The 27643-nt window shown below is 40.6% G+C and overlaps 2 protein-coding genes across 2 annotated transcripts in view; both read right to left on the bottom strand.

Moving 5' to 3' along the window:
- Window positions 1-11574, bottom strand: part of OPTC (opticin) — a 28518-nt gene extending 16944 nt beyond the window's left edge. The window contains exons 1-2 of the mRNA XM_020798041.3: window positions 9491-11574; window positions 1074-1306 (exon numbers count right to left, since the gene is read on the bottom strand). Of these exons, the coding sequence (XP_020653700.3) occupies window positions 1074-1298 (225 nt within the window). The 5' untranslated portion in view covers window positions 1299-1306; window positions 9491-11574. The remainder of the gene's footprint in view (window positions 1-1073; window positions 1307-9490) is intronic.
- Window positions 11575-13229: 1655 nt separating this feature from the next.
- Window positions 13230-27643, bottom strand: part of PRELP (proline and arginine rich end leucine rich repeat protein) — a 34230-nt gene continuing 19816 nt past the window's right edge. Inside the window, exons 2-3 of the mRNA XM_020796926.3 lie at window positions 24608-25556; window positions 13230-17429 (exon numbers count right to left, since the gene is read on the bottom strand). Of these exons, the coding sequence (XP_020652585.1) occupies window positions 17254-17429; window positions 24608-25541 (1110 nt within the window). The 5' untranslated portion in view covers window positions 25542-25556 and the 3' untranslated portion in view covers window positions 13230-17253. The remainder of the gene's footprint in view (window positions 17430-24607; window positions 25557-27643) is intronic.

Here is a 27643-nt window from a genome sequence, read left to right on the forward strand (position 1 = left end):
CTTGCTGTTTCTACCCTACCCTTGGCACACAGTGAAACAAACACCCACACATACACTATCCTTCAGGAGGTGGTCCATTATTCAAAGAGAACATTATGATTTTTTTTTACTCTTTATCATTATTGGTAATGATTTCAGCCTCACATTCTCTGAATGTTAGGAAAAATAAAGGTATAATCATAGTACTGCCAGGCAGATATATAGGGAAAATGCTCTATCTGGATGATTCCTGAGTGCCACAACAAAAGCTTATCTGACTACTAGGAGCACTCAAATTAGCTTACATTGTTTGGTTATTGATCTTTAGAACTTAAGCATGGAATTCCTTTTCAGTCTGATTTCTCATGTCTCCAAAGATTACCTAATTACCTCTTCACAATATGAGCATGATTTCACCTCTAATCAAGAGCTAGCTATACAGTGGAACCTCTGTTTATGAATTTGTTTTCTCAGGGAGGTTTCATATTGTGAAAAATTCGCAAATCAAAACGTGGTTTCCCATAGGAACACATGCACGGGGGTAGCGCTATAAACCTCCCAAGCGCAATGCATTCTGAGGAAACTTGCTTCATATTGTGAAAATATTCATAAACTGAGGCATTATTTTTAATGGATTTTCATTCATAAACTGAAAATTATGTTACTGATGCGTTCGTCAACTGAGGTACCTCTGTATCTTTGTTCCCACAAGGCTCCATGCACTGTACACCCCAAATTCTGATTCCAGCTAATCCAAAGTAATCCAGTTTCTACACACAGAACACATTTTATGAGACTGTGTATATTATCATATGCCCCCAAAGAGTTTAACTTCCAAAGTACTGGGGATATTTTTGCAAAAATTTGTGGGATGTAAAAAAAGGAAGAGAACAGTATGAATACTGAGGATGCTTACATTTATAGAAGCCAGCAGCTGGCATATATATGCAGGGAATGGAAAGGACCCAGAAGTGTACAGAAAGTTGTGATTTTTCTGCAGGACTAATTGTTTTGTGAAGAAATAGACCCCACCCTTTTGAGGAATTCTTTTGGCCACAGGGAATAAATACACATAGCTTCAATGCACAATGTACCTTTGATGCCAGGTCCCCATAATTATAGATCTCCTCATAATTACTAAGATCAATGACTTCTCCGTAATTGTCCAGGTTGAGCTCGTGGTTGTTGAGGTCTTGGTTGTCATCAGCGATCAGGCCAATGTTGTGCTTCTCTTTCTTCATCTTTCCATCTTTCTTAGGCAGAACAGGCAGAGCCAAAGTGAAGGCGGTTATTACACCCACCAGGGCTACAATTTGCATTCTGTTACCTGAACAGAAGGAACAGGGGCAATCTTAGTATGTTGGCAGCACCGCTCTTTTTCAAAGAGACTATGAGTGTCATTTTCTGCTCCCTCACATGTGCTTTTTCTTATGCCCTTTGGCAGCAATCCTGAGCATTATGAACATCCATTCTCCTTTCTTAAAATGGAGTCCAGAGTACAGTGTTGCCTCTGTGAGTAAACTGTAAAAGATCTAGTAGTACAGAGACTTTCATTAGGTAGTATGAGCCTGAGTTTAGCCCTAGGAATGGTTTTCAGTAGATTATCATCACCATGTTTCGTTGTATGCTGTTTTTCCCAATTAGAATCAAAGTGGCTCATGAGAACAGTAAACAAGTTCTCTGTATACACATACCACTGAGGGCAGCTACATATATTCTGCCAAAAGGGAGGAAATATCCCCAAATTAAGCCAGAAGTGGCCACAGATTTGCATAACGTTGGCATACCTTAATTTATGGGCATTCAAGTAAGGTTGATGGAAGCTACAAGAAAGATACAAGCTGCTCAGCTTTGCTTCAGAAAGTGAGGTGCTGGCACTTGGGGCTGTGCTGAAGATGCATCTTCCACTGAAAGCCCTTTGCTCTAATCCTAGCTGATTTGTAGAAAAAACCAGGTTCATGGTGGGAGAAAAGTACTCTGCCCATGCTCATGCGACTACCCCTTTTTTTCTTATTCCTAAACCACATTTGAAGGCCCCACTCCCGTTGGAGAGCTGAAGTCCTCCTGTTTACCAGAACAGAGGTACTACAACAGACTTTTCCCATGTTAGGCATAGACTGCAGGCTGCAGTAGAGGAAGACCAAGAGAAATCCCAGTGTGTTTTCCGCCTCTAATTGCCAGGTCTGCCACTGTGCTTCCTTGGCAATCCAGCATCTCTGTCTTCTTGGCTTTCTCTTTCCAGCATTAGCTCCTTCTTACTACTATGCCTTATTTTGCTTTCAGCAGAGACAGCCTGACCTTGGCCTTCCTCATGGTTCAAAGAGGCTCTTCCACAAGGTTCATAAAAAGTCTGGAGTTGGGGTGGGTTGGGATTTCACAGCAGCCTAGAATAAAAGACTGAAGCGTCTAGCCTGGAGGGGATTATTACTCTCTTTCCCCTTTCAGGCATTTTCATGCACGAATGCTTGCCTGTTGTGGAGAGGCCCAAAGCAGCTTCACCTCTCCCTTGCAAGTCAGATTTGTTTGCACTTCAAAGGGTGCCCAGGTTCAGGATGGCAAAGCGAGAGGTAATTCCAAACATCAGAATTGCAGTTTGCACCTCTAGTGGGAATGCCAAGATCTGATTAACAACTCTGTCAATTTAGAGATCAGAAAGGAAATCACCTTGCTTATTTTTTAGCTCGTGTCATTGCACAGACCCAAAGCACCAAGCACTAAGACCCACAGCTTAGAAAGGGTTCCTTTTTAGACTACAATTCTGAGAATCCCCTGTCCAGGGGCCATGCTGGTTGTGAACTCTAGCCCTTCCCCCAAAAACAACATTTTCAAGCCCTGCTTAAATCTTGTCTAGACAAAAGTGGAAGATTAGTTCTGTTCAGATGGCAGCTGAGGAAATGTTGGTTTGATTTGGGGATCTGATCTTACCTATATAATTAGGGTGGTCAGTCTTTTCTAAAGCCCTACATGGTTCCTATTCTTTCCACAGCTCAAAAGACAGTGATGGGAAAAGTTCTGCAAGTCACATAGCTGATGGGAAGTCACCAAAGACATGTATAGGCCTAAGATATTTTGCCCCTTGAGGAAGAACAGCAAATGGCACCCCACTTAGGAGTCAAAGTGCAAAATCAAAGCAAAACAAAAACCCAAGCATTTTCCCCCATTCTTGGCAGCAAAAATGCAATAACCACAGATTTAAGTCACTAATGGTTTGCTGCCCATTTCCTAACATCCAGAATCTGCTCCCTGGGCCAGCTGTTTCACTCTTCCTTATGGTAGGGCAGTCCAAGCCAAGTACAGTGGTGCCTCGCTTAGGCACCACTTGAAGATTAGTTTTTTGCGATCACAAAACAATGTTTTCAATGGGTTTTTTATTTAACGATGATCGGTTCCCTGCTTCGGGAACCAATTTTCGCTTTACGATGATCAAAAACAGCTGATCCTCGGGTTTCAAAATGGCCACCGGATGCTTAAAATGGCACCCCGCTGTGTTTTTGGACAGATTCCTCATTTTACAGGCAGCGAAAATGGCCGCCCCTATGGAGGATCTTCGCTGGATGGTGAGTTTTCAGCCCATTGGAATGCATTGAGGGGTTTTCAATGCATTTCAATGGGCTTTTTTTATTTCGCTTTACAACGTTTTCGCTCTACAGCGATTTCGCTGGAACGAATTAATGTCATTAAGCGAGGCACCACTGGCAAGTTACAGCCTGAAACACTGTACAGTAAATCACAAATTTGGAAAAGTAATCCAGAATGCATGGTTACTGGTTTCTGACCAATTTAGTAATATGTTAATGGTCTTTTTGAGGAAAAGCTTCCTATCTCATCCTGGTCATCCATGAATCTCTATTCCTATCTCAGTATCAGCACACAAGAAGCTTGTTCCCACAGTTTTTTCTTGACCTCACTCCTTTTGTCTAATTGTTTGGCAAGGGTGGGTAAACTTCGATTTGTACAAAACACTTTTTGTTTTAAAATGTAAGGGCATCTCCAGTGAAATTATCTTCCCATTTGTGACAGAGTTGAAATTTCTTTCCAGAACTGAAACTTCCTTAAGTATGAGACTTCAAATGGAGTTTTGTCATCACGGCACTCTCAGACTTTTCCAAACTGAGCTATACTGTAGAACGGGGATGTGTGTACAAAACAAAAAGCTAAGACTTCTGCCAGTAAAAACGCAAAAGAAATCTATGCAACAATGAACATTTCCTGGGAAGTCATTCTCTTAAGAGATGTATTTTAGCATGAGCTTGCCTCACTCTGCATATTGCAAATTAGTCTGCTTTTACTTTGCAATTCATGATCAGGAACTAAACATGGGCTTTATATGGAAGTCTGATTGCTCAGGTACAAAACTTTGAATGAATTGTGTGCTTGGAAGGAAAACATGGTAATAGCAGGAAATACCCATTTCCCATAATACACAATTTGCTCCTTAGTAAAAGAGCTTGCAGTGCCCCAGCCTCCTAAACATGCATAGTATCAGCTGGCAGAATAATTGAGGGTCCAAACCAAATGTGGTAATAATAATAATTATAATCAGCTTTTCTAATCAGAGACATAACTTTGGCCATTTTGAATCGGGAAAAAGATTTGCCCTTTTGGCATGGGATGATCGACTGAGCAGGGAAATTTCAAATTGCTATGCTCTTCTTGGAACATTATGCTTGGGTTTGGCCAGCAGCCATGTTAGGATTGCAATATGTTTGCCAAAACACTGATTCCATCTGTTCATACACTTATGATTCATAATAGTTATTATGTATATGGTACAATTGCTGTTTACACAAAAGCACATGCACACACGAACACACATTTGCAAATGGTAATACAGCAATACAGTGCATATGTCCAAGACTACAAACAGACACACCCACACAGGCGTATGAGGCTACATAAGCCTTACAGTTTCTTTTAGGCAGAATTTAGAACATTGATTTTAACCATTAAAGCCCACAAATGGGCATTTAAACCTGTTCAAGGTTTGAGATCTGCAAGACAGACACTGTTTAGCTTCTCCTGGGGATGAGTGGGGGGGGGGTGAGGCAGGTAGTGACAAGTACTGACATCTCACTAGCAATATGCTCTTCTTCAGACAGATGATGAAAGAATCAACCTGAATGGCTTCATAAGGAGTTTTGATTAAGTGTGTGAGTACACACTTAGGGAAATACGAATTCATTCGCATTCACCGGCTGTAAAGTTACACCAAGGAATTTGAGTCTGTTCGATTTAAGTGGCCACATTTAAATTGAACTGCTTACAGTTCTTACAGCCCTGCAGGTGGAGCTACTCAAATAATTGCCTTAGGCAATGAGACAAGCTTTTTCCTGTCAGTTTCCCACTTGAAGCTTTGCTAATTACGCTGTTAAATAAAATAAAATAAACAGGAGTGTTGCCCCTGAGGAGAATCATAAAAAAGAGGAGGGGGGGGAGAGAGAGAGAGAGAAAGAGAAGAGACCTGGAGAAAGGTTTGGCTGTGTGTGCTGGTACTGCCCGCGTATGCTCATGCGGGCATGAGGTGAGGGCACGCATGTCCATGCATGTCCATCTCATCCACCCTTTTGGCATCGGTTCAAAGCAATCACACCTTTGCTCTCCCAGACGAGAGACAATGATATGGGTAAAATACAGGCCACACTTTATTGCAATAAATCCAGATTCAAGTTTGCCATCCTGCTGTAGCGTGGGGCCTGCTGTAGCATGGAAACAGGTAAATGTCAGTGGTATCCAAATACGTCTTGAAAAACAAATGGGTGAGCCCCCGGCCCCAGGTTCCAGTGGTCTAAAGACAGCAGGAACCTGGCCATCTGCTAATAAACACCCCCAGACCTCAAGCCATCTTTAGTTGATGACTGTTGGTCTGGAAATGGCCCAGTGCATCTTCCCGCCACAGGCACCGTAATATCACGATCCACAGTGCTGGGAGGTCGGATGCGCAGTTGGCTTACCTGGAATTACAGTGGGACATACCAAAAATACCTGTTTTTTCTGCACTACCCGACACCGCATGGGGTCTAGCCATGCTATGCCCCATGCCCACCACTGAGTCTTTCAAGCTCAACAAGCAGGCCCCCTTTGATGTCTTCTAAAAAGACCTCCAGCCCTACATCTGAAAGGTGGACAATGTCGCTCCTGAAAAACTCAGGCTTCTCTACTTGGATCCTGTGGTGACCTATCACCGATCCAAGGCTACTGCAGACACCTCTGCATACTTCTCTGTTAACGCCCTGCCAGGCCTTGTTAACATCACAAATCCTCCCAGAACCTCACCAGGCTAACCAAGGAATAATTGTGGACCATATGATCCGCATTGCATGATAGCTGGCATTCAACCACTTAAGGTCACACAGAATGTCCAGGATCAATGCCTTACCAGACAGTCTAGGCAAGTTATTGCCTCCAAAATGTATTACCAGCATGTCTGGTGGGAACTGACCAAATGCCGTTATCCTGCACAGATGGATCCACCGCATACCTCGCAACCCTTTCCAGGTAATGTGCGCTTAGGCTCTGAGCCCCAGATCGCTCCCCCACAGGGATGCAGCAGCATAACGTTCTGCCCAGTGGATATAACTATGACTGACAATCACTATCTGCTTTCATCTTCCGGACCCAAGGGGACCTGTAAAGACATAAACATGCCCCTGCCTACATGTTAGGTAGGGTCCTAATGTATCTTTTATAACTTGAAGATGACCACCGGCCTAAATGTTTGATTTCCTCTGGGCTGTAACCCACGGCTGCTGCAGCGGATTCCGCTCCGATCCTAAATGAATGGGTGCCAAACTTTATACCCGTAAGACCAACCTTATTTAAGGCTAAGTCTGTCAACTTCCAGAACTGATATTTAGTCAAAGGTGACTTATCAGCATGTTGAAAGAAATATCCTGCCTCTTGTCCTCGCCATTCTAAGTATGCCCTTGTGTTTCTGACTGGGCATATGCTCTCTATGCTGCATTGCCCAAGGACCAGATGCTTTCCCTTACCTGTTTGATTGACTTTGGATCATCTAATTGAGAGTTCTACTATTCCGTCTAGGAATTTAATGTCCTGCCATTGTAGAGCTAACTTAGATTTGTCAGCCTTACCCCCAGCTACCAGTTCACTAATTTGGAGGGCATCGAAAAAGGCTATTAGGGAAGCTGCATTGAATAAGGCTCTTTCATACTCAACCTGGCATAGGAGCACCCGCATCTAAAGCCATCTAACAAATACCTACCATCCTTCTTGCGAGGATAGGTCCTCATCCATTCTTCCAAAACAGATTCTTGAAGCAGATGTGGCATGGCAAAGCTAGCCTCCTCCATCTCATCTTGTCCCCCTTGGTACATAGATGATAGTTCAGATACCCCAGAGGTTGAAGACCATCGCTTTTCCATGCTCTGCGCCCTTGGTGTCACTGACACCTGGTCAGCCTTGCACCTAGCTGGACCCTCCAGAACCTGAGTAGACTCTAGAGCAGAAAACCCTATCCATTAGTTCCTATGCCATAGCCCTTAGTTTAGTTTTCCTGTGGCTTTTAATCTCCCTGGGCGATCTGCGTGGTAACACCTCACTCAGCTGGGGAGGCTGCTTTGCCAACCTTTGATCCTCTAATGCAGAAATTTTTTCCTGCAACTCCTGCCATACTGACCAGCATTCCTCGTCAGAAGACAATTGGGGGGGGGGGCACCTAAGGTCCCGGCCTTTTCTTGGTGGGCTACTTCCGCTTTCTGGTGCCTTGAGCCTTCCTTGCTGTCATTGTTGATCTGGGCTAGGACTTGTTAAGCAGAACTATTGCTTTGGCTTAGAGCTCTGTTGTCAACACAGCAGGGTCTAATGCATAGAGGTCCTTTCCCCTGCCCTTTGGTGCAATTGCTTGTTTAAAGCTCTTTTATTCTTTGATCCTCAGACTCCCTGCATATATATTTATGAGTTATAATTAATCAGGACTAAAATCGCAAGTGTATTATGTTAGTCAATGATTCAATCAAGTATTAATGAGTTTATTCCAATTTATTCTTAACAATTAATTGAAAATTTATAATAATTATTTATTTAATTGCCTCGAATACTGCATTCAATAACTATTATTAGTAAGTTGATTACTGGTATTAATAAATTACAAATTGCTAATTAATGAAATAGTTTCTTTAATTCATTCAACTAGTCAGTACACCTTAGTATATCAGTATAGTAATTAATTAGCTAACAATTTGATTTTAACTTACTTTAATTTAAATATTTTATTTATTTAGTTATCTATTTATTATTATTATTATTATTATTATTATTATTATTATTATTATTATTATTATTATTATTATTATTATTATTATTATTATTATTATTATTATTATTATTATTATTATTATTATTATTATTATTAAATAAAAAGCAACCCCTGTATGCTTGCTAGCCAGCCACGCCACGCCTCTAGCACTGTTCCTGCCCAACTGTTAAAATTCAAACCAGGGGGAGGCGTGGATTGTCGTAAAAGAAATGGGTTCGTAGCACCCCAGGAAACAAACAAATCAAGGAGAAAACAAGATAAATGCTCAACTATGAGATAGAGGCTACCAGGGATATAGAGAGTGAGCCGACCCCTCAAACGTCTCAAGCAGAGCAAGCAAAAGGGAAAGAAATAATGAAAGAACAAGCAAGGGATGAAGTTGAATACTTTATTGTTTTATTGCCACTGTTTCTATTTAAGTTAGCATGAAGATGAGGCTCCAGTACTTTGGCCATCTCATGAGAAAAGAAGACTCCCTGGAAAAGACCCTGATGTTGGGAAAGTGTGAAGGCAAGAGGAGAAGGGGACAACAGAGGATGAGATGGTTGGACAGTGTCACTGAAGCTACCAACATGAATTTGACCCAACTCTGAGAGGCAGTGGAAGACAGGAGGGGCTGGTGTGCTCTGGTCCATGGGGTCACAAAGAGTCGGACATGAGTTAACAACTAAGCAGCAAAAGGAACAAAATATGGGCACACAGGCATGTTGCATGCCTATTCCTAAGCTACACCCAAATTTGTGTGTGTCTCTGTCTACATGGCAACACACACTTTTACAACCCCCTGCAGAAAAAGAGACCTCCAAGCAGGCAAATGAAAATCTGTTCATTACCATATCCACACATCCATGTCCAACTTTGCATTTGACTTTTCTTTCCTACATCATCCCCTTCTGCATACATCCCACCACGCACAGAATATGCAAACCAATCTTGCACAGACTGATCAACTCTCCAAAAGAGCTAGTACTGACAAAAATGTATTGAATGGAGAACTGGGTCTCCTACTCCCCATCAATTTTCCATAGATCAAATCAGCCATCAGAAGGGTAATGAGAAGCTTTTCAGTCTCACACTGGAGAAAAGAGCTTGTGCCTTGTCTATTAGCCCCAGTTGCTGCATAGCTTTTATACCCACAGGTTCTCTGAAATGAGCATAAAAGTCTTGCCTGTTAAGGACAAAGAGGAAGGGGGAGAAAGAGGAGCTGAAAGAAGAGTAAGTTACAAACCTACGCACCCCTTTGTTCCTTGTCTGCTTTTAGTCAAGAGGCCAACTTAATCTGTGCTTGTGGAGGATCCAGTGTGCTTGGACTGAAAACTTTACAATGGGAGTGTTGGTTGTCAGGAAGACACAACCCTGCAGAAGTGATGAATGGGCAGGAGTAAAGGAGAAAGGCGAGCCAATCAGGAGGGATGGTAATTCCATCTGCCACCAAGCTACTCCTCCCTTTCTAACCCCCATGGTGTCCTTTCACAAAATCTACTAGCAGGAAACAAGCTCTGTTAACCCCCTTTCTCCCTTCTTGTTAGAATGGGAAAGCAAAGGCCCTTAAAGCAGACTTTGCAGTAATTATGTTCAAATTTGGGAAGAAGGTGGGTCAGCTCTCTCTCTCTCTCTCTCTCTCTCTCTCTCTCTCTCTCTCTCTCTCTCTCTCTCTCTCTCTCTCTCTGTGTGTGTGTGTGTGTGTGTGTGTGTGTGTGTGTGTGTTATTCCAATTCAGTTCATACTGGACCACCTGCTTCTTTTTAATCATTTCAAATGGGACCAGTACCTAGCTAGAGTTAAAATATTTATAGATTGCCATCTCTCTTTTTTTAAATTATTCATAGTTCTGTGCTTTTAACAGCAGTCTGTCATGCAGAATCAAATCAGGTGGAGAATTTTCCAACAGTATATCCCAGTTGGTGGGTGGGAACCTTGCTTATTTTACTTTCACACCTGTTCAAACAGGATTAGAAAAACTGGCCCTCCAGATATTGACTTCATTTCCCATGTGGTCCAGCCAGCCTGATCAGTGGAGGGCAAAGATGGTAGATTATCAACATCCTGATTCATAGATTAGGCATCCTTCAGTCTCGAGAGACTATGGTAACATGCTCTGAATGGAGGACTTGGAACAGTGTCTAGTGTGGCTGAGAAGGCCAATTTGAGAATGACAATAGCTTTCATACTGAAGACAAAAACAATCTGTCCCTTGTCCAGCTCCCTAATTTTGCTGGTTTCAGGACTGCCTCTTTGCCTTGGCCTGCTGGACAAGTGTCTCTTCAAAATGTGAGAGGCCATGATGCACCGCCTGCCTCCAGGCTGAATGCTCAGATGCCAAAGTTTCCCATCTGTTGAGGTCCGTTCCTAAGGCCTTCAGATCCCACTTGCAGATATCCTTGTATCACAGCTATGGTCTCCCTCTGGGACAATTTCCCTGCACTAATTCTCCATACAGGAGATCTTTTGGAATCTGACCATCAGCCATTCTCACGACATGCCTGAGCCAACATAGATGTCACTGTTTCAGTAATGTATATGTGCTAAAAATTCCAGCTTGTTCTAGGACTACTCTATTTGGAACTTTGTCCTGCAAGGTGATACCAAAAATGCATTGGAGACAACACATATGGAACATGTTGAGCTTCCTCTCCTGCCGTGCACAAAGGGTCCAGGACTCACTGAAGTACAGGAGTGTACTCAGGACACAGGCTCTATAGACCTGGATCTTAGTATATGCCGTCAGCTTCTTATTAAGCCATACTCTCTTTGTGATTTAAGTTAACGGTTTAAGAGCAGGGCCAGTAAAAATGCAAGTCTTTAAAAAACACTTGTTTATGACTGTGGGATATTATACTTCTGTATCCATGATTCAAAATGCAAGGAAATGGCCTGATATTGCTGCATAATATAGTGCCTGTGTTGCCAGCACGAAAAAAGGCTGTCAAGTTTTCCATAGCAAAGGGCAGCCTGAATGTTGACAACACCAATGGCAGCAGTCAAGATGGTGTATAGGTTACCCTCTTGTGCTTACTGCCATTCACAAAGAGATACTAAGCCAGGGAAAAATCCCAGAAACTGATTCATTTTTATCAATTTCTCACCCAAACACAAAACAATTGCAATGGCTGGGTTTGGGGTCTTCTGGAGAATTGAATTTATTGGCTTTTAAAATCAGAAGTTTAAGTGTGCATACACTCCAAATTCCAACAGAAACTTCCCTTATGTGAAGTTACTCAGTTTTAGATGAACACATAATTTGTATTGTAATTCCTGGCAGAGGACAGAAGCCAGAACAGTTGGGATGCAGCTGTAGTTACCCTATGCCAAAATATTTTGAAGCACTGTTTTGGACTTAATGGAAGAGTGAAGCAAAAGTGTTTTTGTTGCCTAATCATTTATTATATATATATACTAAAGTAAAACACCCATTAAAAGAGTATCTAGAAGATTCCAAAAGATTTCATCTGTGATGAAGAGGATATCAGAATCAGCAATAGACCCATTTCCCTGAAGAGGCCACTGAGAAATACAAGCTAACAAGGTGTGTGTTGGGTAGAACAACAGTCAGGTGGATACATAGTTGGCCACAGTGATGTTCATGTGTGGACACTAGAAAAAAGAACCACCCAACCTGACCCATCAGCAGACCAAACAGTGGATAAATGGTGATGATCTAGCAGATTTTTTTTTTTAAAAAAAATGTCGTTTGGACATGAGAAACACTGCAATGGCACATTGTTCCTCCCTTGACCTCAACTGACCCTTTGTAGATCAATCCAACCTGCAGCAAAATGGCTAGTGTGCACAGGCCCTAAATGTTACTTACAAGGAGGATACAGTCCCTTTTTGCTGTCCTATGAAGCCATGGCAGAAAGGCTGCACTCTGTGCTTGTTCCAGAACTAAGCTACCTCTCCACTCAGGCGTGATTATCAGGTAGATAAGTTCAACCTTTGTTATTTTCTGGTGTGTTTCTCTTGAATAGCTTTATGACTTTCTCTGCTTTGCTCCAGTATTTTGGAAAAACATTTTGTGACATTTGGGAACTTTCATCATTTACCCTTTCCCTTCTTCTGTGACAAGTATCTCATGCTCTGTTGTGTCTAAAATACTGGAAAATAGCGATAGCAGAGAATAGTGGTGATGTCATTCTTGTCTCGCCTCTTTTTTTTCTTATTTCTTTCCTTGGTTTTATCTATGAACAAAATAAGTGCTCATACCCATTAAAACACGTGTAAATTGATTTTAGAGTTTTAAAAACCAGGTACCAAATTTTGGCAGATGTAGCAGGCAAGCCAGAGCTTGAAAAAGTTACTTTGTTGGACTACAATTTCCAGAAACCCCCTTCTAGTGAGGCTAATGTGAGAGCTGTAATATGAAAAGACAACTTTTCTAAACTCTGATGTAAGTAGTATCTAATTATATTCCTTCTTCTATTTGACTATTATAGGTTTTTTTTAAAATCAAACTGTTAGCAGCTTTTCATATGGAATAAAGACCAGTTATGGGAGGGAACTTTACTAGGTAAGTATCTACAGGTACATATCAGCAGGCAAGCTGCTACATCTGCCAAAATTTGGTACCTGGTTGTTAAAACCCTAAAATCAAAGTACAGGAGGCAAAACTAGTACAAAGTTTGCAACTCCATCTGTTGTATATAGAAATGTCATGACAGAATCAGTTCCCTTACTTTTCCATTAGCTTCCCCTTTTCATCCACTCCAACATACACAGATATATTGATGGCAGTCTACAACATATGGAGACAGGACTGCCAGTTTATGAGGAAAGCTGGTCTGGGCAGCTTCTGTGACTTTCATAGAGTTTGATCTGCAGCAAAGCAGACCAAAGCTTTTCTCAGGAAGCTTCTTAGGCACAAAACAGTGTTATCTGATGCTAACAGATTTGAAAGAAAGCCTACATACCATGGAGCAAATGTTTAGGGATAATGGTACAGTGTGTATTGCATGTGTTAAGCAAATGAAGCTGAAACTTACATAACAGATTTAATAGGATATAAAAAGAAATCAGCAAACCATATTCCAAGTGTTACAAGTATAAATCCAGAGTAACTCAATGCATATCAGTGGGATTATGCCTGTTTACACTGGTGTAACAAAAGGCCAAGGGAGGCCTAATGGATTAAATTAAAAGCAAGTTTCATGCCTGCATTACTGTTAAAATACATGATCCTAAGCATGCCCAACCCCAACATGGGTACCAGTGGGATATGCTGAGTTTAATCAGGGAGTGTTGTCCAATGGACTGAGGTTGTTTGGTCATTAGGGACAAAATTCAGAGTCTTCTTTGGACTCACAGGGGCTAAAGAAGTTTAGATCAAAGCTGCACCCAAGCAGTGGTTTGGAAAGAGGCAACAAAATGGGATGGCTAGCTAGAAGGGTATATATTTTGTTGGCTGCAGAGCTCCACTCGCATTGAGGATGGTTAGCATCCATGCTGGTTGGGTGGAACCCAAAGCAAGAGACAGAAGGACAAGTAAGAGGGAAAAGTAACTCAGACGTATTTGTGAAGCAGATACTTTGGAATTTTTCAAGTTGGAGGGATAAAGAAAGAGTAAATGCAATAAGAATAAAGAAAAGGGTGTTAACGGAGAGGAAAAGAGACAAAACAAGAGGTGTTTGTCACAAACTCGCATGCATTTATATACATTCACTTGTTTGCCTTTTCAACTGTAGCAGGATGGCTAAGAACCTAGTCAAAAAGATTCCAATGTTATAGCCACCTTTCACTTGGAAGAGAAAGCATATGGATGTGTGTTTGGCTACTGTAATTATTGTAAATGACCCAGTCCTGAATGGTTAGGGATCTGAACAAAATATCCATGTTAATTGGAGTGCTTCCTTCATCTCTCCAAGCATTGGGATTTAATATTTAATAGGGCTGGATACGTTTGGGAAAGTGACCACATTGGATGTAAGGAAGATGGCAGCAAAAGAGCTTGAATACAGTTTTGCTCTCTGATCTGTGGGAGAGGACAAAGAAAACAGAGGAGCTTGGAGCTCTGAGAGGGTTGAACAGAAACACTTCAAAGGACAGTGATGTTCTCTGAAAATCAAATGCATGGTTGAAGAATTTGCTGTTAGCTCTCTCTCTCTCTCTCTCTCTCTCTCTCTCTCTCTCTCTCTCTCTGTATGTGTGTGTGTTTTCTCTACTTGCATCCCCATTATCTGATTGTCTATTTGTAATTCAAATTCAAGATTCCTTAAGATTCTAACATCCCAATTCCTAGCTGAAAGAAATGGGAAAACAACTTCTTCAAATTAAAAATAAAACAACAAATGAACTGAATCAACTTTTCTGAGTCAGTGGAAATTCATTAAAGTTCTTTGAACCAAGGCTTAAAATGTGGAAATGAATGCAAGGATCTCAACTGGAAAGTCACATGCATGTCCAGAGCCTAGTTTTTCTGCTAGAAACCCCAGTGACCGTCATTTTATTCAGATAAGAAAAAAATAATAGAAAGAAAAAAAAACCACAGAACTGAATTGGCTTTTGAGAAGGGGAAGGGTCTCTGACTTTGGGGACAGAATAAAGTTCCCAAAGGAGTTTAAATAATGATGCCTACATGTGAGTGGAAAGCTCTCCTCTTCTGACTCCTCCATCATTGCATGAAGAAAGCAAAAATACTCATCTCTAAGCTTGTTGAAGAAACCAGATTCAATAAGGCCTAAATAGGGCTATAGTGATCTATAAGCACTGGTAGATATGTGAAAGCTATTGCCCACACACCTCCTTATGGAAATATTACCTGGGAACAATAACATTTCATGAATGGATCTCTATATCCCAGGTTATTATTATTAACTGAAAAACAATAACAAGCTTTGTTCATATACAAAGTCCTGGACAAGTTGCATAGATGACTAATCATCATATAATGCAAAGGAAGTACTTGCAAAAACATTTAAGAAATCTGTCAATAAACACAGGAGTCTATTAAGTCAGAAGCTGTTCTGGACTGCAGCAGTATAAGGATGCTAGAATTTCACCTTCGGCTTAATGGTGGGGCCTGGTAACTAGAATTATGTAGCTGAGCAACTTAAGTTTAAAGCTTCCACAGTAGAACAGGAAGAATAATGTTGCGAAATGGGTGAGGATATCAGTTGCATCTTTACATTTAACATGTCCATTTTGAAAAAATGCAGGTGGAAGCCATTGGTGGCAATGGGAACTTTCCTCATAGGGCAAACGGCAAGCTTCAGTTAATTAATCTTTGTCAGGATACCAGCAAGAGAGGAAGGGTCATAGTCCCATTACTTGCCTGCTGTGATTCTTAGAATCATCAGCCCTTATATTCAGGAGCTATTACTTACATTTAAAAATGTGAATACTAAACACAAAGACACATTCAACACTGACATATAGCAGGATTAAAAAGAAATCCTCCTTAAATATTTTCAACCTTAACTCACATCCACCCCCTCCAGCATAGCTGATGGTAAGGGACTTCTAAAACTGTTGTTCACAACATCTGGAAGGACAAAAGTTTTCTGTCCTTCGTATATAGTTTAGACTTGAATGAAAGATTTAAAGTCCTATATACTTTCAAAACAGCTCTTTGGCACATTCCTGTGCTGTCTCTGAGGAATATGTTGGCCTATTGTTCCTTTTTGTCTTTTTTTAATTTTGGAGGACGGACAGTACCACTGTGCTTTAGACTGAAGACAGCACATTCTAAGGACTTGGGGAGGGGCATTTCCATTGTGATGTTTGGACAGTAACAACTGAGGCCACTGTATTAAAATTGAATAACAGAGACCTGGTTCACCCCTAAGATCACTGCTAAAATACTCATATATGTACAGATATAAAGATCCTTGCTGAGATAACTGACTGTGATGCAGACTGTGGCATACTATACAGAACAACAGTGCACCCTTGAAACCATTATGACAATATAGATAGGTGGCACCATGACCATCATGCTCTATCCAGTTATAGTAACCTTTGCTGTGTTAATTTTTTTTCTTCCTGATGTTGCATTTGAAGTAGAGTAACAAAATTAATATGGAGTTATATGGCTACAAATGAAACAGTTAATTATTCTTATTAAAGTCCTGTATCTCAGGTTCCGGTGGTCACATGGCTTTTAGTCATCAATACTTTCTCACAGTGGCTGGAATCATGTTGCTTAAGTGCCAAAAGTCATAACTAGAGTAGGCCCTTTCAATCAATGGGAACTAATGGAGGAGGTAACTTATCAAATCCCTACTCATTCAATGGGCCTACTGTACTAGCAACTTATTACAATAAGCAACAAGACTTCAGTCAGCGTTTTGCTGCATCACCTCCACCATCCCAAAGAGCACATATGAAAAAAATATGAGTTCTTGATCACTCTTCTTTGTACCTACAATGTACCTCACATGGTTCTATAGTATGCAATGTGCTTCTTGTAGCCATTAGTACTTGCTACAGGACAGACAGCATTTCCTATTGCCACCTATAAATGAACCTGAACGTTCTTGTCATACTAACTCAGCATTGTGATTAGACAACAAGTCTAAATGTCTTCTTAAATGTCATTGAGTATCCTCCTTTTTCCTGACAATTCTGACAATATCTAGTTTATTTTATAAGCTTGGTGTTCCTGTCTTGCCAATAATATGTTTGAAGCTTTAGGTAGCAATGCAGTATCACATATACTGCAGACTAAATGCCTCTACATTTGCTCCTTCCTCTGTTTTTGATACAACATAAAGAACAATGTAGAAGATACCCATATTGCTGATTCCCAGGTGCCACACACATCTAAGAAGAATCACTGCAACACATCCAGGGAAAAAGACCCTCCTTAAGATGCTGCATAAAAGAGGCAACAATAACTTCCTGCAGCTAAAGAAAGACAACGCAGAATGGAATAGCAAAGAGAAGGCACTTGGGGGAGGGAAAGTCGGGGGGGGAGATGATAAGATATATTTCCCATGTCTAACATAGACTGGAATCAAGTCACTGCTCAAAGCCAAAGTCCCAAAGAGTGGCAATTGCTGCAAGGCTTAGAAGACAACAGACTGCAACAGTCGGAAACACATCATCAGGTCCAACGGGATTGGTGGCTTCAGGTGGTTGCCGTCAAGGCGCAGATAGCGAAGACGAGGCATACTGTCGAGATCTGAAGATGGTTCTTGGAAAGATATAAAAGAAGTAGGGCATATCTGGGTCCCGTTGATTTCTAAAGAGAGAGGGAGAGAGAAAAAAAGAATGGTGCCAGGTTAAGAGAATAAAAACACACTGCTTTCATTTAGTCATTTTTAATGTGTTGTTTTTCTGTCCAAGGACACCCAGAATGGCATAAAACAGTAAAATATATGCTGGTGATTAATGAAACACAGTGGCTGTGATTTGTAAAGACTGATGCACATTATTATGAAGATGAATAAAACATTGGTTATGATTTATCAAAACTGATTTATATTTGACAGCAAAGCAATTTATTCTTTTTGATAGCTTTAAGACTCTCTGTCTTGGTTCTCCATTTCCATCTGCTTCTCAGTCAGTCTTGAATATCCTGTAAGTGCTCCAGAGAAATTTCTGATGCCTATCACAGCCAAATTATACATTACAGGCAATCCATCATTAGAAGACGGACTTCCACAAGGGTTGAAAGATATGTGCTTGTCAGGAACTTCTTACATCTTCCCTTGTTTGCAGCTTGTTTTCCCATTGGTCATCTGGGGCTAAACAACTATGATTGCTCAATCAACAAAAGTCTGACTCAATTGGGACACAAACAGATTTCAAGTTCTAATGATCGGTTGTCTGTGTCAAGTATAGTTTGGCTCTCGGACTACCTTGGATAGCAGGATATCCAGCATTCACTATATCCCATCTGTGACCTCTTCAAAATGTTAATTGGCTCTTATTAAACAGATGTTTTCCCTAGCTTAGGGACACTACATAACTTTATGCATTTCCCAGCCCTTATTGACAATTCTCACACACTTTCTTATATTACTTCTCTAATGACTTGTCAGATATTGATCAATCTACATCACAAGGGAGGTGACTGTCTTCTGAATGCCTAATGGTGCAGTCTTTTCTTATTGAAGTATTGTGGAGTAATTCCTAGGGAGATTCTGAATTGCACACCCATCAGTTGCATGCTAATATACAGATTTTATTGCAACAGTATGTTTCTTTTCTTCTCTTAGAAGCCACATGGCCTTGTAGGCTCTGATTATAGCCTTGGGAACTGAACTGAACAAAGACACCTAGCAATGCTTTTCTGCTTAACTATATATAGTAAAAGGGAAGCTAAGCTTGGCTGCCAGATGTACATTTTATCCTAGATGCTTCTCTTTTCTTAATTCACGAATACCATCCAATTATGATATCTATAAGTTACTTTTGATTATGCTTTCTAAAGTAAACAATCTGGGGGGGAGCAGTAGTTCAAGAACATGGATCCATATGAAGCAGAGTATGCTCTTGTTTAACTGCTTCACGGAAAAACAAAAATTTTATGTACAGTGGTGCCGTGCAAGACAAATGCCTCACAGGACAAAAAAACCTCACAAGACAAATGGTTTTGGCAATGGGGTTAACGACTCGCAAGACAAATGTTCCTATGGCCATGTTTCGTAAAGCGAATGTTTTCCATTTTTTGTTCCTGCCTCATGTTTGCTGATTTTTAAATGTTTTTCTATGATGTTTAAAAAGTTAAAGTTTTTTGATAGAATTTTTTAAAATCATCTGCACAATATGTATGGCTTTAAAGAGCACTTAATAAACCTTTTGTAAACCGAATTTGACCTTGTTCTGACTTTTTTTGCCCATAAGAAGGCATTAATTAGATTTCAATGCATTCCTATGAGAAAACGCATTTCGCAAGACAAATTTTTCGCAAGACAACATTAACAGTGGAATGAATTGAATTCATCTTGCGAGGCACGACTGTATTTCTAATTGACGCTAAGGTATCCTCAATAAGCCAGTGGGGGCAACATAGCAGATGCAGCATGTTTTACAGGATTTTTGAATGTTTTAAGTAAGCCAGCAGAAGGTGAGGGGCAGGATCTGTATTATGTACATGGTATGTTTAGGTATGATTAACAATATTAATGATTACACACTGATAGTTCAATTCTGAGTTATGATTACCCTTTCCAGCGTGTTCTAGGAATAGAACACTAAAATGTTGTTTTCCATTGCGACCTCCTGTGGGGTGTTCTGGGACAGTGCAACTTGCCTAAGGCTTGCTGTTTCCATGGGGCACTCTGTGGGAAATTGAACTCCCAATCTCTAGCTCTACAGCCGGATACTTAACTCACTGAGCTATGCAGTCAGTCATAAATTTTATGTGTAGAGCCTCAGTGGAAGGATGTAAAATATACCCAATGGCATCAGCTTTAGCCTTCCAGATGTTCTTAGCCCACAACTGTCCCCACCTTTAGGCACTATAGCCAGGGATGAGAAATTACAGGAACTGCATTTGAAGGTCACAGTTATCTAATCTTGCCATAAAGTAACCAATCCAGAATGGCTTGCTATACCGTGGAATAATCTGTCTCAAGATACAGATGACTATGCACTCAAGAATGGTAGAACGCTATTACCTCCTAATGCACCAAGAACTCAGCGTATTATTTACTAATCTTCCCTATCTCCAGATGTAATATACCATAAAATAGATCACCCTGCTATATTCCATTTATCAGGTGACCTGCCTGGTTCGTTCCTGCATGCTATTTCACAAATACCATATTCTAATCTCTATTGTTTTGCTCAGAGTCATCATTTCCTTATGCCCTAACTAGATTAATGAACAAAATGTACTTGAATTGACAAAGCCATACATATCACTTTTGGATAGTCAATTGTATTCCCTCAGTGCACAGTCTGATTTTTGTACGGTTTCATCTCTGCATATCATAGAAGATAAATGGGTGACTAGCCTTAAATCGCAAGTTCATCTGGGAACAAATATGTCAGATTCAGCATCTAAATAATAAGCAAAACCAAGAAAACAATATAGTAATAAACTCCTTTCCCCAAATCAAATTACCAGTAAGAAAGGCCACGAACAGTAGCAATATGTTCACAGTATTACATATCTTTGTAGCAATATGAATCTGCCTGCTGATGACTAGTGCCAACCACTGATATTTTGTGATATTTCGAAATAGATAAATTCATGATTATTTTCACATTTCACAAGTAGTTGTAGATATTGTCAATATCTTCACAGCTATAGTGATATAGATTGCCACTGATCCAGCAGGAGCAGAGTGATGTTGAGGCCTGTTGTCAATGATTTTGGTTATTTTATTATTATTTGATTTTTCATTGTTCCTGCAGTCTTGGGACCATAAGGAGGCAGGCTTAGGACTTGAAACATAACTTCTTTTGGATTGAAGGTCAGGCAAGTTGTCTACTTAAGGACATGCCTATTTATGGTGTGATTTCTAATGCCCGTAAATGCTTCCAAAATGAATGTAGCCCTATTACTCTATTTTATGTTCCTACCATAGTCTTTCTTGTTCATTCTGATTGGTTGAAGATATGCAGAAGCTGTCTTCCCATTGGGCTGTGTTCACTCATACTATGGACCAATATTAAGGATAAAACCAGAATTAAATAAAATCAGAATCATTTAAGCTTGTCTCTGACTAGCACTGACTCTATTTACATCTGGCTCCAGCTTTGCCTACCATTTTGTATATCAAGCTGCATCTTAAATTATTATGTCCACTACCACTTTTCTTACTCTGTTCTAGTATCTTTCAACCAATCTTGATGGCCAGGGAATTCTGGGAGTTGTAGTGCAAAAAGCATATTTTCTAAATTCACTTTGGCGTGTTTCTTAATTAGTTGGCCTCTAACCATGTAGGGTTTTTTGGGGGGGGGAGGGGTAAAATGGTGATATATTGTGGAGATCTCTTGACTGAAATGTCTGTCTAAGTGAAGTAACTATTAAACAAACAAGCACCAGGTACCAATGAAAAATCATTATGAGTACAGAAATATCTGCATCCCGAAGTATCATGTCTCTGTTGTGAAGAACTGCTTTTATCCTTACAATTCAGATGGAATAACTGATGCTCAGAAACAGATAGGATTTTAAATCAGACACTAAGGCCCTTTAGTCTTAACACTGACACAAGATATCTGCAATATTAACCATCTGGTGCATTGGGTAGGTGCCATTTTATGTGGAGGCTGAGTATACTGCAGCATCAGGGAGTGGGAGAAACACCCTTTAAAAATTTCAGTTTCACCCACCCCTCACCCACCACAAGCCTCTCTGCCTGCAGAAAAGAGATGTAAAACGCAATCATAGGATAACCTTAGACTACAGACTCCCACGCCTGCCTAAATCTAAGTTAATTTAAAACAACAGCCAAAAAAACCCTTATAATTTTAAAGCTGAAATTATTAGTCTGTGATCCTGCGTGTGTGCACATGAGTGATCAATGCTGCCTCAGTGAACTCGCTGGGTTCAAAAGGAATGTTTTTAACTTGAGCTGCCAGATATGAATAAAGCCACTCAAAATTTAATAAGAGTTTCTGTCTTTGGTACCATCCTATAAGCGGGCTTTATTGGCCTAAACTCTTGCCTGCCAGAAGTTTAAACCATAATTGGAAGGGGGTGACGCAAGGCACTTGGGGTGATTTTATGGCTTATTATTTCCTTTGCTTGTTAAGAGTTTCTGGAAGGAATTCTAAATTCCTTCACCCCTGTGGATGTTTTCAGTCAGCAGCAGGTGGTGGAAGCTCTAGCAGTACAAATATCTGGGGTTAGGAAAGAGAAAAGCCATTGTTATCCCCACAAATCTGTTGGTACATTCTGTAGTATTTTATGAAATAACTTGGGTTTTGCATGAAAGTATTCTGAAACACCCCACTGGGAGACTAACAGAAAAATGTTTTTCCTTCTATCAAGCTCATACTCCATTTCATGCACCTGCAAATAAGGATAAGCTTTTGTTCCTCTCCAATTGTACTGAATGCAGCAAAATGTGGGAAAGTAACATTTTAGGGCTATAGTGCCCAGAACATCCCAGCCAGCATGGTTAATGGTTATGCTAGCTGAGGGATTCTGGGAGTTAAAATCCACAAAGCAATTCTTCCAAGCTCTGCTGCTCAGTACAGTACATGAATATAAAGAAGCACCAACACTTTACAGCTTGATATTTGAAATTTTAAAACATGAAACCTCTTCATATGTTATAAACATATTGGTCTTGTTTCTTTATATAATTTCACCTTAATTCATAAAGTTTATTCTAAAAATAAATTTTAGACTGTGTAACGAGACCACAGATATTATCAGGGAAGAAAGCCAAAAAATTAATTCCTATAGTAAAAAGAAAATGAAAACTTAGATGGATGATGGAAGAAACACTTAAAATGCAAAGGAATAGAGGAATACAACAAAAGGAAAAAACCAAGAGATCTCTTCCAGAAAATCCAAGAAATCAAAGAGAAATTCAAGCCTAGATTACAAATGCTGAATGACCAACTGGGAAGCACACAATCTGACCAGGAGAAAATAAAGAGAAGGTGAAAACAGTATACCGAAAATCTATACAGAAGGGAAAAAAGGATGACATCTATTATGAGGAACCTGCAATTCTAGAAAGTGACAACTGCTCTGAAAGCACGAGGAAGAAATAAATCACCAAAGGTAGATGGAGTGCCGATAGAACTGTCAAACCACAGAAACAGAATCTGTTAAAATCCTAACAAGAATATGTCAACAAATATGGAAAATAAAACAATGACCCACAGACTGGGAACATTCAACATAAATTCCAGTACCCAAGAAAGGCGATGCGAAGGATTGCAGTAACTATAGGACCATTGCTTTAATTTCCCATCCAAGCAAACTGATGCTCAATGTATTGCAACAAAGGCTTTTACCTTATATAAAGCAAGAAATGCCTGATGTTCAAACTGGATTCCAGGAAGGAATTGGCACTCATTATTACATTACACATATCTTCTGGGCACTGGAGTATACCAAAAAGTTTTAGAAGAAGAAGAGTTCATGCTTTATATCCTACAGCAAAGCTTTTGACTGTGTAGATAATGAGAAACTATGGGTTGTTCTGAAAGAAATGGGTGTGCCTCAGCGCTTGAGTGTCCTGCCAAAAACTTGTATTGTGGACAAGAAGTTACTATTTAGACAGAATATGGAGATACAAAATATTTTCCCATAGGCAATGGTGTTAGACAAAGGTGTATTTTATCCCCTTATCTGTTTAATCCATAAACAGAACATGCCATATGGAAAGCGGGAGTAGATTCAGATGAAGGAGTGAAAAATGGTGGAAGAAACATTAATAATTTCAGATATGCAGATGACACCATCTTACTGGCAGAAAACAGCAATGCCCTGAAATGACTGTTAGGGAAAGGGAAAGAAGGAAAAAACAGGACTGCAGTTAAATGTTAAGAAGACAAAACTAAAAAAGAACTACACGCAACTTTAGTGTTGACAATGAAGAAACCAAAACAGAGATGTTGTATACCTTCATTCAACATCAATCCTAATGGAGACTGCAGCCAAGAAAACAGAAGACTAAGGCTCAGAAGGGCAGCAATGAACTAGAAAAGATCATCAGCTGTAAGGATATGTCACTGGAGATCAAGATCATGCATATTCTTGAACTTCTGATCACCATGTATGGGTGTGAAAGATGGACAATTAGAAGGTTCACAAGAAAAAAAACTGATTCATTTGCACTGTGGTGCTGGATGACAGTTTTGCAGATACACTGGACTGCCAGAAAGATGAACAAGTAGGCCCCAGATTAAATCAAGCCTGAACTATCTGTACAGGCAAAAAATGATTAAACTGAGGCTGTCCTATTTTGGGCACATCTTGAAAAGGAAGGATTCTCTGGAAAAAACAACAATGCTTGGAAAGGTTCAAGCCAGTAGGAAAAGAGGAAGAGCAAATACAAGATGGATTGACTCCCCAAAGGAACCACATACTAGTGTTTGTGAGAGCTGAGCAGGGCAGTTGAGGACAGGACATTTTGGAGATTGCTCATCCCCAGAGTCGTCAGAAGTCAGAGGTGACTTAATAGCACACAACAACAACAACAACAACAACAACAACAACAAAATAAATTAATTAATCCAATGCTTAATCTATAGAATCTAAATTCCAAGCAGCAGCCAAAGAGCTCAGTTCAAAAGTAAGGTCTCAGAATAAGATATCTTATTCATCAGATTCCTGGCAATTTGAAGCTACACTACAAGCAGAATTATTTCAGTTTTGATCATGGATGCTGGACCATTCATACTATGGCTATTCTATGGTAGGTTTTTTTTTTCTGGCATCCCTCCAACAAAACCTGTTCTCCTGGAAGCCTAACCAACTGCTGATCTGTGCTGACTCACTTTCAATTGAATTGTCATTCAAGTAGAGGTGCTCCAGCTTCTGGCTGATGTAGGGGATATTGCTGAGATTGTTGTGTGCCAGGTGCAGGACCAGCAAGTTAGTGAGGTTGAAAGAGTTTTTCGGCAGCCCTTTGTCAGAAAGCTTATTGTAGCTAAGTCTGAGAAAAGCCAGGTTAGGGAAATCTTTGAAGTAGTTATTGGGGATGTTATCAATTTGGTTCTCATCTAGGAAGAGCTGGTGGACAGCTTTGGGAACTCCAGGTGGCATCTTGTGTAGCCTGTTATGAGCTAAGTTGAGCTGCATGAGGTTCTTGAGCCCCCTGAAAGTATTCTTTTTGAAGTCTCCATCATTCAGCTCATTGTGATGGAGATCTAAGAGGATAAGGTGATCCAGCTTGTTGAATACATTATCAGGGATCCTGTTAATCCGGTTCCTGCTCAGCCGAAGTTGCTCCAGACTGGGAGGAAGATAGCCAGGTACTTCTTTAAGATGATTCCTCTCCAGATACAGAAAGATAAGGCTATCCAACTTCTCTAATACTCTTGAATCTATTGACCCAATACGATTGTTGTCCAGATTGATCCATCTCAGTTCTGTGGCATTCTTGAAGGACTCCTCAGAAAGCTTATCAATGAAGTTGTTCTGTAGGTAGACATAATGTATCCTGGATGGAATGAAGGGTACTTTCCTCAGGTTTCGGCTATCACAGTAAAGGGCTGAAGGAAAATCTGGTGGGCAGAAGCATTCTCTAGGGCAGTCTGGGAAGACTGAGGGGGGTCCTGGTGGCAGAGGTGGAGGCAACTCTGTAGGCTCCACTGGTTCAGAGGGTGGTGGAGTAGGACGCTTCTTTGGAGGTCGGGTACGCCTCTGCCCATTCACCTCACAGATAAGCAAAAGAATGAGTGGGAAAATCAATCTGGCAATTCCCTTCATGGTCTAGATAGAATTCTGTTGGAAAACAAAAAGAAACAATTAAAAATGGATCCCTACATAATCAACATGAACATAACATGTTCCCTCATGTAAAACGATTATGTTCCTCTCTGGCACAAAAAATGAATAAACAAAACCCAAACAGTTCAGTTCAAAATAGGTGATTTGGTGCCAAGATATTTACTGATGGGCTAAGGCTATGTGTGAGGAGAGATATGCCAGAGTGGCAGACTGGATGCTGTATCCTCTATGAACTGAAAGAGCAGGATGTGAATGGCAGAACACAACCATAGCATTCCTGGAAACAATGCTAAAGTCCACCAATGTGGGACTGTGCCAGTCATGATCCCCACGAGCCAGCGGAGGGAGGAAATTAATTCGTAATGATGGAAACCCTCAACCAGCACACACCCTTGTCTTGCCGTACACTATACACGGGGGGCAATTTGGAAGAGTCAGAAGCCAATTTTCCATCCCCCAGGACCCACCAGGGGCTTTCATCAACCCCCACGTGGTCATGAATACTCCCTGAATATTTACTTCCAGTTGCTGATGGTGGTGGTGGGGGCTCCAGTCTATTTTAGTGCAAGATCATCATTCCTAGATGTTTCCAAGAGTAAGAAAAAGACAATACTATGATTTTTTTCCTGTAAGGGGCAGTTGTGGTTTGGAGGGCCTGAGGATCCAAAAAATAAACGTGGGCCTGGATAGAGGCCACCCTTTGCCCAATTCTGCCTTGTAAAAAAAAAAAAAAGACATCGGAGCACATTCACTCCATTGCTCCTGCCTGCTCTGTTGGCAACAATCAAGATCCTGCCTTTCTTCTAGAAACCCTTGAGCCAGGGGTTCAGATTCCTTGTTCCTGACAACCACTGCTTTAGAGCAGTGGTCCCCAACCTTGGGCCTCCAGATGTTCTTGGACTGCAACTCCCAGAAGCCTTCACTTCCACTTCTGCTGGCCAGGATTTCTGGGAGTTGAAGTCCAAGAACATCTGGAGGCCCAAGGTTGGGGACCACTGCTTTAGAGTACAACCCACAAAGAAGGAGAAGCTACACAACACATGACCCATCATTTCCTTAAACAGGAGGCATGTAGAGAGCATGTGCAGCCCTCCTAGCACCATAGGTGCAGGACACACTTGGGAGGGAAAGATTTTTTTCAAGATGCATCCAAAGGAGGAAAGCAACCAGAAGGGGACAGGGTAGGCAACAAGGAAAGCTACAGACATGCACACCCAACAGCAATCAAGAGAAAAAGAGAAGGAGATCCCAGAAACAGAACCCATCTTGCACATTCCCTACCCATGTCACGGGATCTTTTTCTTCCCCCATGAAGTAGAGTGCCATGGATTCTATACTGTTCTAGAATACTTATTAGTAACTTAATTCAAGCCATTATCCTTTTGTGCTTCCTCATACAAAAGGTAAGTGGAGACCTTTTAAAAGAAATATAATATCATCAGGTTGCTTTCTAGAGGCAGATGCGTTCCCAATAAAAGGAAGTTTACCAGGGATACCTCATAGTCTCATAAATGCATGCCACGCTCCATTCATTTGTTTTCATCTTGCCCTGCCAGCCTGCCATTTCTTTCCTTTTTCACAATGCAAAATGAAAGAGATTTGCATAACAAACACTGCAGTTGAAAATCTTTCATGCTTGTTTGGCCTGCTATTGTGTTCATATTTCTCTTTATCAACACTCTATGGATGGTTACCCAAATGCAGGGAAAAAAAGTGTTGGATTCTTTTACTGTGTCTTATTTGCTCAATTCTCCATTATGAAAAATGCTGTCTCTCCTACCAAGCAACAAATGTTGGAAAGATTACACTCCCCAACAGTAGCCACAGAAAGAATGTGCAAATATTTGTTGTTATGAACATCAAGACAAAAGCCTTCAAGAATACAACATCAGGTCATTTCTGACTTATGTGAACTCTAATAGGAGAGCTGAGGCAGGTGAGATGTTCAAGGAGTGTCACTCTCCATTAAGTTTCCATGGCCACATAGGGATCTGAACCCAGGTCTCCTCAGTTCTAGTGGGATACTCTGTCCACTATAGCACACTGACCTCCACGTGAACATTACCAGTTCTTTTTTTGAT

This window comes from Pogona vitticeps, chromosome 4, assembly GCF_051106095.1.
Source record: "Pogona vitticeps strain Pit_001003342236 chromosome 4, PviZW2.1, whole genome shotgun sequence".
Taxonomy (NCBI): domain Eukaryota; kingdom Metazoa; phylum Chordata; class Lepidosauria; order Squamata; family Agamidae; genus Pogona; species Pogona vitticeps.